Source organism: Schistocerca cancellata, chromosome 1 (genome assembly GCF_023864275.1).
Source record: "Schistocerca cancellata isolate TAMUIC-IGC-003103 chromosome 1, iqSchCanc2.1, whole genome shotgun sequence".
Classification (NCBI taxonomy): Eukaryota; Metazoa; Arthropoda; class Insecta; order Orthoptera; family Acrididae; genus Schistocerca; species Schistocerca cancellata.
The window spans coordinates 1,096,395,524-1,096,413,643 of NC_064626.1; the positions used below are offsets into that span (position 1 = coordinate 1,096,395,524).

The 18,120-nt window shown below is 39.4% G+C and overlaps 1 protein-coding gene across 1 annotated transcript in view; it reads right to left on the reverse strand.

Moving 5' to 3' along the window:
* LOC126130283 (UPF0602 protein C4orf47 homolog) overlaps nt 1–18,120 on the reverse strand; it is a 134,838-nt gene that overhangs the window by 12,733 nt on the left and 103,985 nt on the right. Inside the window, exon 5 of the mRNA XM_049915164.1 lies at nt 12,609–12,840. Coding sequence (XP_049771121.1) covers nt 12,609–12,840 — 232 coding nt within the window. The remainder of the gene's footprint in view (nt 1–12,608; nt 12,841–18,120) is intronic.

Sequence of the window (18,120 nt, forward strand, 5' to 3'; positions counted from 1 at the left end):
AGACACGTCATTAGGTTTGTTATGATGAGTGGTGGTGACAGTACTAAAATAAAATGTGGCTTTCTGAAATTATCAAATAGTGTTAAACTGACATTACATAATTTACAGTTCAGTGTGGCACAAATTTTATAATAACTGTAAGTGCAGTAATGTTAGCTACCCTCAAATGTCTGCCTGTGATCTGCAGCTGCCCTTGCATACCACAATCAAATGCAGCCTCATTAAAAGCCTCCCATGTTCTACATGAAGAGGCATGATTGTACTCATTATGCTGCATTATATTACATAGAATATATCAAACAATTAAAGTTTTTTTTATAAAAGTGATGAAGTTCAAAAACCAAAGAGCATGTAAGCAACAAAATAACCCACATACAGCTTTGAACAAAAGCTAGAAAAGAAAACTAACTGAACTAACAGTCAAAGAGTAAAGGCTTAAATCTAATGTTTGCTGCACTTGCATGGACTAAACAAAGTACGCATCAATGGCAACTCCCATGTTTCCACACAGCCCCCCCCCCTTAAAGTGTGGAGCATCCAGGATAAATGGGTACTTAAACTTGACTTGTCTCCCTGCTCTCGTATGGACTTGTTGCTGCGAGGATGAGGGAGCCAGTGTGGGCTGTTGCATTGTGGTTCCATGTCCTCTTGGCATGGGTTCTTCTGTCATATCATGCATAGTGAGTTCCAAACTTTGGTCGTTCCCATTCTATTCAGTGTCATCTGACTCCAGTTCTGGTAATACCCATGCTGGTTTTACCTTTGCTGTGGGCACTCTAATAGTTTTGTTGTTCTGTGAGATGTCCATAGTATGTGTGTTGCATCGTACTATTCAATAAGGTCCAGTATATGGAGATTGTAGTGGCGCTCTGACTGAATCTGTGAGGAGCATGACATGTGTACAGTCTGCCACAGCCTTATGCACGAAAACTTATCACTCACCATGTCTAGATACTATAGGGCTTCTTGTTTTTTCAACATGCTGACGGATTTCACATATCAGTGATGAGAGGTTTGTTGGCATTGGTCAAGTGGCAGCAGATACATAATCTGCAGGGATTCTCAATGATTCCCCATACACAAATTCCACCACTGAGGCACTGATGTCCATCTTGTATGCGGTCCGTAATCCAAGGAGAACCAATGGCAATGCTTCTGTCCAGCTTCTCTGATGACACATGAGAGATGCCTTCAATGTCCTGTGCCACCTCTCCACAATATTATTGCTTGCTGGATGGTAGCTTGTTGTATGGTAGTGCTGGAACCAACATAAATTAGCTAGCTCGTTGAACAGACTAGACTTGAAATGGCGACCATGAGCTGTTGTGATATGAAGGGGGTACCCAAAGTGATCTAGCCGTTGACAGACAAATGCCTTTGCCACCATTTCTGCCGCTATGCCAGTGATTGGAATGGCCTCCACCCATCTCGTGCATTTGTCTACCATTGTTAACAAGTATTTATAGCCATCCAAAACTGGGAGTGGACCCACTAAGTCCAGATGGACATGGGCAAATCTTGCTGATGATACTGTGAAATTCCCAATTTCCTCATGAACATGCTGTCCTACTTTGCAGTGCTGACACTGTAGGCATGTGTGAGCCGATTCCCTGGCTTCATTTTTTATTGATGGCCAGACGAAACATGCGGTCAGTAACTTGATCATGGCACTTGCCCCTGGGTGTGCCAGGCCATGAACACTGTCAAATGCCACCTTACAAAATTGTTGTGGAATGTATGGGCATGACTTCTTTCTTGATATATCGCACCATAATATAAGCCTTCTTCCTGGAATGAGTATCGGCTGTAAGTGTAACCCTTTCGTGTGATCCGTCAATAGCTTCTGTGGATCCAGATCTGCTTCCTGCAATGTCACGAGTTCTTCATAGTTTATTGTGCTGGTCACACTGCAAACATGAGAGAAGTAATCTGCAACCAGATTCTCTGCACCTCTGATGTGCCTTACATCCGCGGTGAATTGACCGACAAACTCTATGTGCCGGAACTGCCACAGTGAGCACTTATCGCTCATTTTACTGATAGCTGATACTATAGGTTTATGATCAGTGAAAACTGTTACTGGCCTGGCTTCAATATAAGGGCGGAAATGTTTGACACTTTCATATGTTGCTATAAACTCTCTGTCATATGCACTCCATTTTGTCTGTCAAAGTTGCAACTTCTTTGAAAAGAAACTAAGAGGTAGACAGTGTCCATCGACTGCACCAACTGTGACCTGGTTGATGTCTACAACAATACTCAATGGTGCTCCAGGTATGAGGTGTGCGAGCAACACTGCCTCCTCTAAGCTTCTTTGTAAGTCGACAAACGCTTTGGTCATTTCTGGTGTCCATTGCAGCTTTTTCTTTCCTGGGGTATTCTTGCCAGGCAGGGCATTCATAAGCAGTGCCTGTGTTTCAGCACTAATTGGTAAATGACACCGGTAAAATTTACCATACTGAGATAATGCCTAAGCTGTTTGTAGTCCGTAGGTTTGGGTAGGCTGCGTAACATGTTGATCTTCTTCGGTAATGGCTGTATGCCATCGGCGGAGACTATATAGCCAAGAAAAGTTAATTGACTCTTGCTGATGATGCATTTGCACTCATTTAACACTACTCCATATTTGTCAAGCCTCTGTTGTACCTTCTGAATATGTCTATCATGTGATTGCATATCCTCTGAGACTACAAAAATATCATCCAGATATGCATAACAGAAACGCAATCCCTGGAGCACATCATCAATGAATCTTTGCCAGGATTGGGCCACAATTTTGAATCAAAATGGCATAAGCAGAAATTCGAATAGCCCAAAGGATGTGATCGCTGCCATCTTTGGCATGTCAGCCGAAGCCGCAGGAATCTGATTGTATGCCTTGCGACAATCCAGTACTGAGAATACTTTCACACCTGCTAGAGCATAGGTAAACTCTTGAATGTTTTGTATGGGGTACTTTTCCGGGATTGTCCTCGTGTTCAGTCAGTCATAGTCACCACACAGGGATGCCATGAGCTGTCTTTCTTGTGTACCAGGTGGAGAGGGGACACTCAAGAACTGTCAGACTTTCTAATTATTCCAGCCTGGACCATTTCCTCAAATATTGCTTTTGTCTCCACTAATCATTCTGGGGATAATCTGTAGACATGTCTTGATACTGGCAGACCTGGGGTGGTGCTATATAATGCAGTATATTATGAAACTTCCTGGCAGATTAAAACTGTGTGCCCGACCGAGACTCGAACTCAGGACCTTTGCCTTTCACGGGCAAGTGCTCTACCATCTGAGCTACCGAAGCACGACTCACGCCCAGTACTCACAGCTTTACTTCTGCCAGTATCTCGTCTCCTACCTTCCAAACTTTACAGAAGCTCTCCTGCGAACCTTGCAGAACTAGCACTCCTGAAAGAAAGGATACTGCGGAGACATGGCTTGGCCACAGCCTGGGGGATGTTTCCAGAATGAGATTTTCACTCTGCAGCGGAATGTGTGCTGATATGAAACTTCCAGGCAGATTAAAACTGTGTGCCTGACCGAGACTCGAACTCGGCCAAGCCATGTCTCCACAATATCCTTTCTTTCAGGAGTGCTAGTTCTGCAAGGTTCGCAGGAGAGCTTCTGTAAAGTTTGGAAGGTAGGAGACGAGATACTGGCAGAAGTAAAGCTGTGAGTACCGGGCGTGAGTCGTGCTTCGGTAGCTCAGATGGTAGAGCACTTGCCCGCGAAAGGCAAAGGTCCCGATTTTCAGTCTCGGTCTGGCACACAGTTTTAATCTGCCAGGAAGTTTCATATCAGCGCACACTCCGCTGCAGAGTGAAAATCTCATTCTGGAAACATCCCCCAGGCTGTGGCCAAGCCATGTCTCCGCAATATCCTTTCTTTCAGGAGTGCTAGTTCTGCAAGGTTCACAGGAGAGCTTCTGTAAAGTTTGGAAGGTATTAGACGAGATACTGGCAGAAGTAAAGCTGTGAGTACTGGGCGTGAGTCGTGCTTCGGTAGCTCAGATGGTAGAGCACTTGCCCGCGAAAGGCAAAGGTCCTGAGTTCGAGTCTCGGTCAGGCACACAGTTTTAATCTGCCAAGAAGTTTCATATCAGCGTACACTCCGCTGCTGAGTGAAAATCTCATTCTGGCACTATATTATGTTTAACTACTGGAGTCTTTATGGCTTCTTGTGGGGGAGACTGTATAGCTGAGCTACTGACTCCTCCTAAAACAGCCTCTGCCACACTGCACCGAAAATCTTTTATCATGCCCCTATTTGATCTGGTAGCACGAGAGTTATTTGTCAAGTCCATGGTGACTGAAACATGAGACAGTAATCTGTGCCTAAGATCGGTTGTAAAATATCTCACTTATAACAGCTAAATAAACCAATATCTATTACAAGCTCTTTTTAACCGTACATGTTTATACTTGAATTGTTAACTGCTATCAGTTTCAAAGACTCCCACGTGTCCTTCTTAACAAAGGTCAGGGCTGGCAAGGTACTCACTTCTGAGCCAGCGTCTACCAGGACGTTGAGGCCTGAGAGTCTATTCACCACTTGAAATGTGTGCAATGTTATCTTACACTCCCAAGGTGATGCAGAGTGGCATAAAGGTGCAGCATACCGAAAGCCTTCAAGTGCCTTATCTTGATTGTGCATGTTGCTGCCTGCAACTGTGACCTGGTTCCTCATTCGTATACGGCGCTGTTCGTGAGCTCCACAGACCTTGGCACTTAGAGCGGGCTGCCCTCTCCATTTCGGTATCCACAAGATTTTGTGCATGTGTAGCTTATGGCCCAAGTCATCTGTGATACCAGCATAAACTGTTGGTGTGAGCTTGATCCTGTTTGGTGTGTGACCTCTTCTTGTTACTGGTGAACCTGGTGGATGTCTGCAGTTCCAAGTTATGTAGCCGAGTAGTCATATTTTCCATCACATCTTGCAGTTTCCTGATCCCCTCAATGATGCCTGGTTTTTGTCTGCAACCTGTGGCTGCACAGATGAACTTCGGTTCTTCTAACCATTCTGATGAGTCATCAGTGGCTTCTGTTGCAGAGGTGGCAGGTGACATTGCTACAGACGCTACCAGTACCAACCGTAGAGTAGCAAAAGTTCTGTCAGCTATTTGTAGTTGCTTGTCAAGAGACTGTCCTTTATATACAGTCAACATCAGTTGAACTTGATGAGGAAGCTGCTGTCGCCAGACATGCAGTAACAATTCATATTTGTTGACTATAGTGCGTAAATGTCCCCAAAATTCAGATGAACTTCTGTCCCCACATTTCTCCTGAAACATCACCTGGGAAAGGCTCTGTTCAGGTAATTTCATGCAGTAAGCAATCAACACCATTTTAAGTGTGGTGTATGATTGTTGGAGCGGCAGATGTATGATCGAGGCTATCGCTGTTGCCCTCTGATCCAGGTTGCTAATTGCGAGAGTGAATTTTTCGCGGTCTCTGGTTATGCGTTGTTGCTTGAAGATATTCACTATTATTGCAAACCATACATCTGGTTGCATAGGCATGAATGGAGGCACTCTTAACTGCAACTGTGGCGCAGCCAATAATGGCACCTTCTTGCATGAAAAATCTTTGGCATTTGAGTATGCTTGTGGTGTGGCTGCTACTACTGGAGTTTGCAAATTCATGGAGTCTCTTTTGCTATCATTCTTCGGTATTGTAAGCTGTCGTATCTCACTGTTTGTTGCTTGCAAAATTTTGTTAGCTTCTTCCACCTTTGGCAAAACTGCTGCACAATATTAAGTAGCAAGAACTTTTCTTATTTTTCCCGGGGTCACCAATTATGTAGGCAACAAACTAAACCCACATACAGCTTTGCACAAAATACTTTATTTTTCTGACTTGGAAAAGAAAACTAACTGAATTAACAGTGAAAGATTAAAGACTTAAATCTAACGTTCACTGCACTTGCATGGAGTAAACGAAGCTTGCATCACTGGCTACTCCCACATTCCAACAAGCAAATAACTTTTTCAAAGAGTAACTATTGTTCCAATTTCATGTTATAGTCTTAAAAACAATAAATATCTTGAACTACACACTTTTTAAAGTAGCCTGTGTTTGTCCTCTGCATTTAACCTATTTCCAGACCAGATTTTATTGAAATTAGTTCAGTGGTTTAATCATGAAGGCATAACAGGCAGAGTTTGGCATTTATAATATTAGTATGAAAGTATGGATGTTACACATATTATTTATTTACCTTTACTCTCCAAGGATGATCCCACAATGATATAGGATTTGTCAGTGTAATAAAATGCAAATCAATAGGCCAAAATATACAACACACAACATACATAAAGTGCTTTAAAGGATAGAACATGTAGCCTACGGGGACAGAACAGGAGGTTGGCCATGACCTGGGTTAATGGACCACCCAGCATTTGCTGTGTGATCCAGAAAAATCATGGTAAACCCAAATCAGAATAGCTGGACAGAGCAATCCCTTCCTCCTGAATATTAGGTCAACGTCTTAACAGTTTCACTGCCTCATGTGATAAGTGCCTGTTGTATAAGTTCCTTGGTTTGCACACAATTTGTTTCATGTAACTTGCAATATACAATATAGTTTTGTTCTTAAAGGATATGAATAGTCCAAAAAGAATGTGAGAAAGACACTGATGAATTGAGACTGACATTATAGGTGATGTCAAATGCAGAAGCTACATATGAACAAGTACTATGATAAGAAATTAAGAAAAACAACTAGCGATTCATGGTACATTACCTGTGAGCAAAACCTGATTATGGAGGAACTGCTGGTATTGGTGGTAACATATTGTTCACAATTATCTTAGCATGAACTTTAAAGAAGTCTTTGTATCTTATACTTGTTGCTATTTAAGGGGCGTAGGACGCCAAACGGGCCGACTCGGAGCAGGAGAGGCACTACAGGACATTTTATTTTCTACTGTCTATACTTTTACAAATAAATTCATAAAACTTTGTCAGCATGACCAGGAAGGATTCACGATTCATACTCATAGCAGTGAAAGTACAAAAATATAACAAAATAATTTTTTTAGATATGAAATTTCATCATTTTTTCACTTACTGTTGGCTGCATTTGTTGCTATAGGTCCATTTTTCTTCACAAGTAAGAGAGATTCTTTGATGAATTTTGCACAGCATACAAACCATACTTACAGGTGTATGAAACTCTAGAATTTTCCAAATCTATTAAAAACTGTGGTAAAAATTGAGATAATTAACTACAAAATTTGATTTTTTTCTAAACATAAAATTTAAAACGTAACAGCTCTTTCATTTTTTCATAAATTAATAGATTCTAGAGCTTCAGACACCTGTAAGTATTGTTTGTATGCTGTGCAAAATTCATCGAACAGTCTCTCTTACTTATTAAGAAAAGTATACCTCTAGCAACAAATGCAACCAATACTAAGTGAAAAAATGATGAAATTTCACATGTAAAAAAAAATATTTTGTTATGTTTTTGAACTTCCGCTGCTACGAGTGTGAATCCTGAATCCTTCTTGGTCGTTTTATGAATTTACTTGTAAAAGTACAGACAGTGGAAATTAAAATGTCCTCTGGTTCCTCTCCTGCTCCAAGTCAGGCCGTTTGACGTCCTACCCCCCTTAATGTAAGTGTTGGCTCCATAGATAATTTTCATTTGCTTTCACAATTTTTTCAATGTAGTCTAATTGCCTATTCTGACAGTGATTGTTTATGGTTTGTCTGTTTTTAGTTGCCCATGTGTTTTATGATGAATAAACTTGGAACTAATACATCTCAAGATCTCTTAAGAACTATGACAGCATCACAAGTAAACCTGAATTAATGAAAATCCTGAAAAAGACTACTTACAGCATTCCAAGAACCAGCTTTACGTGCTGAATCTGGGAATTTACTATAAACCCCCTACATACTGCTCCCAGAGGGGTTATAAGGACAATATTAGATTAATAACAGTGTGCACAGAGGTGCTCAAGTGATCATTCTTACTCCACTCCATATATGATTAGAACAAGAGGAAGTCAAAATAACTGATGCAATGGGATGTATCTTGTGCAATGTACTTCACACAAGTATGCAGAATATGGATGTAGATCTAATACTTTTGTTTCATTGTCATCACTGTCAAATGTTAATTAAAACCTATTCCAGATAAAAACTATTTCTATATTAATTTAAAAACCCAAAATAACTAAGTAGACACAGTTATAACAGTAAAATTACATGAAAGGGAAGTAGTAATTAAGAGGCAAGTAAGACAGAATTGTTTTTCACTTGGTACAGTGAGCAAGCAGTAAAACAAACTAAAGTTAACTGTGAAAAGGGTATAAAAACTCAAGGAGAAGAAAATAGAAGGTTTGATTTGGCAAAGCAAGCATTTATGACTAACAAAACATTTTAACCAACAAAAATATGAATATAGGTGTCAGGAAATCACTTTCAAAATCATTTGTATGGAGTACACTGTTATATGGAAGTGAAATTTGGACTCTGCATAAATTAGAAAGGAACTGAGTTGAAGCTGCTGAAATGTAGATGTGGTGAAAAATGACAAGGCTAATCTGAATTGAGAGAAAAGCCAACCTGCAAATCTTAATGGAAGTCAATGAATAGAAAAGATTGGCAAATGAAACGGAAAGGAGAAAAATAAAATTTATTGGGCATGTCATCAGACACATCACTTTCATTATTAATATCTTTGAAAGGAAAGTGCTAGGGAAGAAAGGAGGAGGGTGGCCTAGAAAGAAGTATTTGGAAGACACTGGAAAAAGAATAGGATGTGACAGTTACATGGAACTGAAACAAACTGCCACAACAGAAAAGAGTGGTTGTGTTGATAAGAAATCAACCTGTAGAGTATGTAGGCTATGTATAGAGTTTGCTGATGATATTTTAATTCTGTGAGAGATCCCAAAGGACTCAGAAAATCTGTTGAATAAAATGGACACTGCCTTGAAAAGGGGTTAAAGAAAAACTTAAGTAAAAGTAAAACACAGGAAATGGAATGTGCTTGAAGTAAGCCAAGTGGTGCTGAGGGAGTTAGTTTATAAAATTAAATGCTGAAAGTAGTAGATAGGTTTTGCTATTTGGGCAACAAAGTATCTGATGACAGTGGAAGTGAATTTTCTTTCGGGAGCATTGACAGTGGAAGTGAACTGGATATAAATGTAGACTGGTAATAATAAGAAAGCTTTCCTGAAAAAGAGAAATCTGTTAACACTGAATATCAGTTTAAGTGTTAGCATCTTTTAAAGTATTTGTTTGGAGTGTAGTCTTATATGCAAATGAAACAAGGATGATAAACAGTTCAGACAAAAAGAGAACAGCTTTTGAAATGTGATGCTGAGGATTATACCAGTAGAGTGAGAAGCTAATTACCAGTACTGAACTGAGTTGGGAAAATAAAGCCTTATGGCGCACCTTAACTAAAAGGTGGGATCGATTGACAGAGGACATCTTAAGACACTAATCCAACAAGAACTAATTTTGTAAGGGAGGTAAGTGTGTGTATATGTGCAAGTGGTGGGGGTGGGGAGTAGAACAAGGTTTGAATATCATAAAAAGGTTCAAAATACAGTAGGGTGCAGTACTTAGGAGGATATGAAGTGATGTCCTTAGTATAGACTAGCATGGAGAAAGACATCGAACCTGTCTCTGGACTGATGACTACCACAGCAGCAACAACAACTACTATTCTGTCACCATTTGATACATTTTTGTATTTTCTATAAATCATCTTGAGCAGAATATTCCTTTTTTCAGTACATAAAATTTTAATAATTGGACACAAAATCATTCTGAAACAATGGAAAAATTATCCAGGCACTATTACAGCTCTTTCACGTTTTTTATCAATAGGCATTGATGAATGTTTGCTTCTCTTGTTGCCTAGTCTCAATGAAGTTTAATTTATCATTGATCTTCAGTCAGTAATGGATTGTCATGTCAGTGGGTGTGCTGTCATTGGGTTCCATATGGCCTTGTTGCCAAAACTTGTCTCTAAAAACTCTTCTAATCTAACATCACACTGTATTCAGAATAACTAAGCCATAATTTGCAACAAGATGGTTAATGAAAACATGAAAGATTGGACATAAAAAAATTTCTTGTAAGATACAATGAAATATACAAAGTTGCCTGTAGGTAACTGGGTGAACCTTTAAATAATATAAAAAAAATCAGTATTAACAAGAATTATCTTTCTTTATGCTTAAATTATAGCAGCTGATTTATTTTGGTTTGAACAGCCAGTGATTGTGGTAGAAAGGTGTTAGGTGCCAGCCTCCATTCGAGAAACAGCACGAGAGTAGTTCATCTGTTCACTGCATTACTTGCTTCTAAGTAGAAGAAAGTTACATACACTGACAGAAAAAAGATCACAACATCAAGACAGAGTTTCTAAATCTGAAAAATGGTATCTATTCAAATTTTGCACCAATTGCACAAGAGTGGTGCTAGTAGCACTACTAAGATGATGCAAATCAGGTTTGATTTAAATACAGGCTGTAACAGCCGTGAGTGTTAGTTGCCTTTGAGATTGCACGTGGTGAGTTGATGTTAGTCAAGAATGCCTTCAAGACAACAAAGACACCAATATCAAAGCTTCACCGAGTTTGAAAGAAGTTGTGTAATAACGCTACAGGAAGCTGGATGTTCTTTCAACATTATTGCAGAAGAACTTGGCAGGAATGTAGCCACTGTACATGATTACTGGCAGTGATGGTCATGAGAATATATGGTCACAAGAAGACTGGGCTCCAGGTGGCCAAGTGGCATTATCAAGAGGGAAGACCAGCGTGTTCAGTGTATGGCTCTGTCACATTGTACTGTATATGCAGCAGCAATCTGAGCAGCAGTTGGCACCACAGTGACACAATGAACTGTTACAAATTGTTAACTTTAAGGATAGCTCCAAGCCAGACACCCTGTAGTGTGTTTACCACTGAGCCCAAACAACAACCATTTGGGACTTCAGTGGTGTCAAGTGAGCTCATTGGAGGGCAGAGTGAAGGTTTGTAGTGTTTTCTGACGAAAACTGGTTCTGCATCAGTGCCAATGATGGCTCTGTGTTGGCTAGAAGGAGACCGGTTGAGAACCTGCACCCAGCCTGTCAACATGCTAATCACAATGGGCCTACATCTGGAGTTCTGGGTTGAGATTTTGTAAGACAGCAGAAGCACTCTCATGGTTATCTCACCCACCCTGACTGCAAAACTGTATATCAATTTGTGCTTCCATTCATGAACAACATTCCAGTGGGTGTTTTCCAACAGGATAACACTCATCCACAAACCACAGTTGTAACCCAACATGCTCTACAGAGTATCAATATTGTTGCCTTGGCCTGCTTGATCACTACACCTGTCCCCAACTGAACACATATGGGACATCATCGGACAACAACTCCAGTGACAGCCAGAAGCAGCACTAACTGTCTCCATAGTCACCTACCAAGTGCAACAGACATTGAACTCCATCCCACAAACTGACATCTGGCACCTGTACAACGCAATGCATGCTTGCACTGAACATCCTGGTCATTACACTAGTTACTGAGAGTCATAGGCCACTACACTCGGTCCATTCATCTGATAAATATGTTGAAAAGGTTTGTGCTACAACAATACTTCTATTCTGAAATGGAGTTGCATAGCTTAATGCATAGCAAAAAAGTTTTCACAGCAGACACTAGCTTGATAAATTGTTTTTTGGTGGGTACACTGACAAATCTGATAGTGGCATTTAGCCAGTTTTTGTCAATTGCCTGCATAAATGTCCAGGTGGTTCTCCATCCCTACCTCAGTAAAACAATAGTCGAACAGTTAAATCATGAAAATGCACAGAAGGAAGCTTAAATGATTCTCCAGAAGATATGCAACCTCAAATTGTGTTTAATGGTATGAAAGACAGTGCATCCTTCCATATGGAAAGAATTCTCATCTAATGACTTTTTCTTTCTCCATTTGTAATCATGTTCTCTGAATGAGATTTAGACAGGCCTTTGTTCCCCCTTCTTTAAACCAGAGGAACTATTTTGACTCTTCTTTTGATTAAACACTTGAAATGATGAAAATGTTCCAACTAATGCAGCATAAACAGTTAAGGATAATTTTGCATCCCTTAATATAATGAAGTTGTTAGTTTCAGTTTGAACTTGCATATCAAGATCAATGATTCAGGCACCTACCAAGTACTGAAAGGTACAACAAAATTTGCAAAGAACGGCTCCTGTATGGAAGGCTGCAGTCTCAGTGTGCATTCCCAAATTGTGGATGAAGTCAAAATGGAATTAACGTCAGAAATCATTGCTTTTATTTTTTGTATGTATTATTACCACAACGGAAACAAATAGCTAAGTTTGAACAGTTCATGGGAATGCAGTTACAAAAAATCTTCCACATCGTATTTAAGGCACTAAGCAAACAGAGTATACACCAGGAGCAACTTGAAGCTCCCAATCAATAGCTCAGACCAAAATGTATTGTTCAACTTAAATTCTGTGCTTTACACACTCAGATTATGGGTTGTATTATAAAGATTAAAGCTAACAATTGACAAATTAAGTATCACTAGTTGCAGTTAATGAACATACACTATTGTGTCACAAACCTCTCTCTCTCTTACCTTTTTGCCAGGTGAAGAGGGAATAAAAACACCACTTCCAAAACCTTTGGCTATTTTTCCTACTGGTTCAGCATATGTAGGACCAACATCCTCTTCAGGAACAAAATATGGGTTTCGATCAAAATATTGAGTTCGATGAATTGCTGACAGGAAAGCAGGTCTTTTATTGACTAACATATGTTGTATGTATTTATTCCTGTAGTCCTGAAGTTCTCCACGATAAAGGCTCTCTCTGTAGTACAAAAAGGTGTATACAGTTATGGTATGTACATACATATTAGATTCCTAAACAAAGAACAATCACAAAGATGTCAGTCAGTTTAGAAAAAATGAAAAGAAATTGGCTTGAAAGCTCAGTATGTTTTTACCCTAGTAATACTGAACAGAAGTGTTATCTACATTCTACTTAGGTCACAATCTACTTCCATTGTCTGCATATAAGAGACAGCTCCATGCACTTGAGTTGGGTGGCAGTTAGTGTTGGTAGATTTGTTAGAGTCAGTTAGTTACCTAGTTATTTGCGTAGATCTGGATTGAATTTGTGACCATTCACTAGAAGGTGGAACATGTCAGTAAGTTCCTCTGCACAAACATGCCTACATTTAATTATTCACATAGTTGTATTTTTACATTAATCTTAATGTACAGTCAAATTAAATGAAAGGAACCCACCCACAGGCAGACATCATCTGTTGAGTACAAGAAGCAGTGAAGCAGAAATGGTTTCAGTTTTTTAATTTTTTTATGTTTCTTTTATTTACTTATTTTTTAAGCACCTGCAAGCGCAAGTGAAGTGGTCACATATTTTTTTATGCCTGCATATTTTTCTCCTAAGATACTGGAGCAAGATTTAGTTGTAGACAGTGTACATTATTTCTGTTCCTAGTACTCTACTTCTGAATGCTATAAATATTTTCAAGGTTGTGATGATTCTTCACAACAAACTTCGTAAGACAGAAAACTCATTGAAAAGCTGATTTGCTCAGTTTGCATGAAGGCATCATTCACCAAATGAATTGCTATGGAGGTTTAACTGAATAAGATCAGACTTATATAAAGCTACTCAAGCAGTTAAATATTGGTTCTTCTGTTGTTCATAGGCTCTAAAACAAATTTCTAACTCAAAGGAAGCCAATAAGAAACAGTGAAGCAAGGACAGCCAAGAGCTATGACATACTTCAGAGATTAATATTTATTGTTATGTGCTACAAGCAGTATAGCTGTGATTCAGCCTCAATTATTGTCTGCCCCTCTAGCAGTAGTGTGAATTGAAAGCTCCATGAAAATAGTATGTATGCAAGGTGGCCAGAATGTGTCTAGTGCTCACCAGTAGTCACAGACTGGAACATCTGCAGTGGGCACAGCTACTGTAATCTGAACTGCAGAGCAAAGGAAGTTCATTCTTGTGATGACTGAGTCCTAGCTTAGGTTGCAAAACGTTTTGATTTTGTGAAAAAATATCCTTTATCATCCACTGAATATCTATAAAAGGAATTACTGCATATGAGGCCATGGCTGTGCAAGAGATAGCAGATCTTTGGTTGGAAAGAAATGATATCTATGTCTTTCCATGTAGAACTCTGATGGTGCAGGTCTATGGACAAATTTTCTTCTCTTCTTCGTATGTATCAATGATGATGATTGCACTATTCAATTTTCTTTCTGTTTGCAAATGATTCAATTTTCACTCTGAAAGGAGAAGAATGTTGTGTAAAACACTTAGCAACTTCCACCAAAAATTGTGTGCAGACTATTGATGAACCACTAACTCACCTCTGTGACTATTCTTTCCAGGCACATACTTTTCCAGAAGCACTGAAACTATCTAAAGTAAGTCCAATTTATACAAAGAAGGTGAGAGTAAAGACATAAATAACTATAGGACTACCACAATTATATCCTGTTTCTGACTACCACAATTACCCCATGTTTCTCTAAATTACTTGAAAAAATAATGCTCAAAAAAACTGATGGGCTTCACAGATAAAAAGATATACTGAGTTTATTCCAACATGGGTTTAGAAACAATAAATACACAAAAATGGCAGTATATGACTGCATTACTATGATACTATATCTGTCAGATAAAAAACAACCCACCATGGACATATTTCTAAATCTACCAAAGGTCTTTGACACAGTGGATCACAAAATATTACAGGAAAAAATTGAACACAATGATATCAGAAGACTCACAAATTATTGAATTGCATCATTTCTAATCAGTTCCATGTAGAAAGTCAGCGTGAAATACAATAACAAACAACTCAGTTGAATAACTGAAATCCTATTTAATAGTTAAACAAGATGTGCCATGGCACAGGGCTCAGTATTGAAGTCTCTACTAATCCTCCTTTATATTAATGACTTCAGCCTGAATGTACATCACACAAAACCATAATATTTGCAGATGACACAACTGTGCTCCTCACAGGGAAGAACTGGGAGGCAGTTCAGAAAACTGTGAATTTGGCTACTGAACAACTCAGTAACTGGACAACAATCAACAGATTAACCGTCAACACTAAAAAGGCAGTTTCCATGAAATTTCACACCACACAAAATGCAAACCCCTCTCAGCCACCTGTAATAATAAATAACCAACCAATAGTTACTAACACTGTATTAAAATTCCTGGGTCTGTGGGTACAAGATAATGTGAAATGGAATAAACATACTGAAATGTAAATGCCAGAATAAGTACTGTACTGACTGCCATGAACTAAATGTGATGAAACCATATATTAGCCAGAAAACAGTAACAACAGCTTACTATGTATACCTACAGGACCATCTAAAATTTGGTGTCACAGTATTATGAAAAGGATAGTTGTTACTCAGCATATAGCAGAGATGCTGAGCCTTAGGTAGGTACAACAAAAAGACTATCAGAAAATGAGATTCTGGCCAAAAAGGCCATCATTGGAGATGGAACAAAGAACACACACACACACACACACACACACACACACACACACACACTCATGCAAATGCGACACACACACACACACATATGATCACAGTCTCTGGTGGCCTCCTAGACTGTGGTCATATGTGTGTGTGACTGGCATTTTCATGAGTGTGTGACTGTATGTTCTGTGTTCTATCGCTGATGAAGGCCTTGTTTGCCAAACGCTCAGCTCTCAGCACTTTCAGAATCCAGAAGAGAACCCTGAGGACCATTAATGGAAGGAAACCTGCAAACAGGAAGCTGGAGATCCTGACATTCATTTTATCCACACAAATACATTCTCCAGACTGTCAAATTTTTAAAAAGCACACAATGTCAAGTGAATCCACCCTCAAGAAAAATAGTGAAATACACATCAGAATAAATTCAAATGTGCATGTGTTACTTGCAAACACTCAACATTGTCAAAGGGAGCATTCCTCATGAGGTTCCAGCTGTTCAACAAGTTTCCCAAATGTATAAAGTCTACTGAAGATAATATTCAATTTAATAAAGCCATAAAGTCCTCTTTGCTGTGTCACTATTTTCACTCCATAAAAGAGTTCCCAGAGATATAATCTTGCTGGTTATCTTTAGGTGCAAAACATAAACTATTCAGTGAAGCTTAGTCAATCTGTTGCAATGTATTATAATACCACGACCTCCCCACAATATATGTTAACAAATTTCATCAACATCTGTAACAAAATGTGTACCATCACATAACATGGATTAAATAAACAAATAAAAAATCAGTAACATCAACTCTTTACTAACACAGATCAGAGTGTTGCTAAACTGCAGACACAGAAACTGCATTGGAGAAAATGCTTATTATTGCAAAATGATCAGGTAATCAGTTAAGCAATTTAAATTCTTGCGCTTCAAGAGAGGGTTTCTCTAAAAATCACATTCAGTTATCAGATATAAAAACTGAATGCTGTTTTCACTATTAGAATTGAACTATCAATGGTAAAAAAGTAATACTTGTTCACTTTCACTCTATTATTTCTTAAGGTATTGATATGCCTTCACTCGTGACGTGTGCAGTTTCAGAGAGCATGCATCGATACTGTTCATAGGCGTGCTTATAGAGACCACCTGGGTCCGCCACTGGTGCCCTCTGGTGAGGCCCCAAAGAAACAGCATTATTTAAGTGATTGCAAACGAGTGCTCAGCCTATTCTTTATGCCTTGTTACTGATGTCCAGTTAATTTGTTCAGTGTTACCCCCACCTACATCTTATTTGTTGCTCTATAAAGTACTATGGTCTATACATTGTGTTTGTTCTTGCTATAACAAACTTTACGACAAGTGAGAGTTATATTTTATCGACGTGCTAGTGTCAGTGCTAAGTCAGCCAACAAATGTCTTGGTGGAAGAAATACTCCAAAGTCTCATCACCCAGTAGCAAGCTTTTGCAGAACAGCAGCAGGCTCTCACTACATTGCAATCAAGTGAGGTCTACATGTTCATGGCTGGTTACTCTCCTGCTAGTGCAACCATCGCCCTTTCCATCATATGATGAACCAGCTGAAGACTGGGCTCCTATGAGACATGGTTATGCCAACATTACCAGATTTTTGTGTGGGTGATGCAAACCTGTGTAGGGCTTTCTTTCTCTCATGGCTTTCACGGTGCATGTATCAGTTGTTATGCCAACTTGTGCCTTGGCAAGAACCAGCCAGCTTATCATTTGATGAAATGTGCAAGCTTCTCTCAACCTGATACAGTGACAGGATGCCTATCACTGTGATGCGCATAGAATTTTACTACTGTCAGAAATACCCAAACCAATCTTACAGTCTGGACTGCAGAATTACATGGGTTGAGCAATCAATGTAAATTTGTAACTAGTACCCATCATGAATCCTACACTGATCACATGGTGTGTGGTGATATTATTTGTCAGGCCTCAGATAGGGAAGTCTGCAAAAAAGCACTTCAGTGTGAGAATCTGACACTTACAGATGTGCTCAATATAGCACTGTCCTGAAGTGTCACATGCCACAGGTGATCAGAGTGCTGCATGGGGGGAGGTATTGGAAGTTGCTCAGTCAACCCCTGTTAGGCATGCTGCAAGTGCTCGGGATGATTGGGAAGCTGTTGCAGAAGTACAACCTTCAACTCAGTGTCACCTCAATAATGGCCACAGCAGCAACGGGCAGTGTGCGTGCTCTAAATTTTGGGCATTTTACAAGTATTGAAAGAAAGGCAACACTGCATCAGTGTGTAACTCCTCTTCAGATGTGACAGATGCTGTAGTACCCATGGACATAAACTGTATCTCTACAATGACTGTCTCTCTCACACACTGTTTATTGACTTGTGCATGTTTAATAAACATGCTAAAAATGCAAGTGGGCACAGGAGCTGCAGTGACTTCAGTAAAAGCACAAATGTAGTGGACTTGGGCTTCCTTCAACTCACACAAGTTTCACAGAAGTTGATTAGTTACAATAAACAGCAGATTCTAATCCTACATCAGTTCTCCACACCTGTATCCTACAAAGCTGTTGTTTGTTCTCTCACCTTCCTTGCTGTGGATCATTTCCACACCGC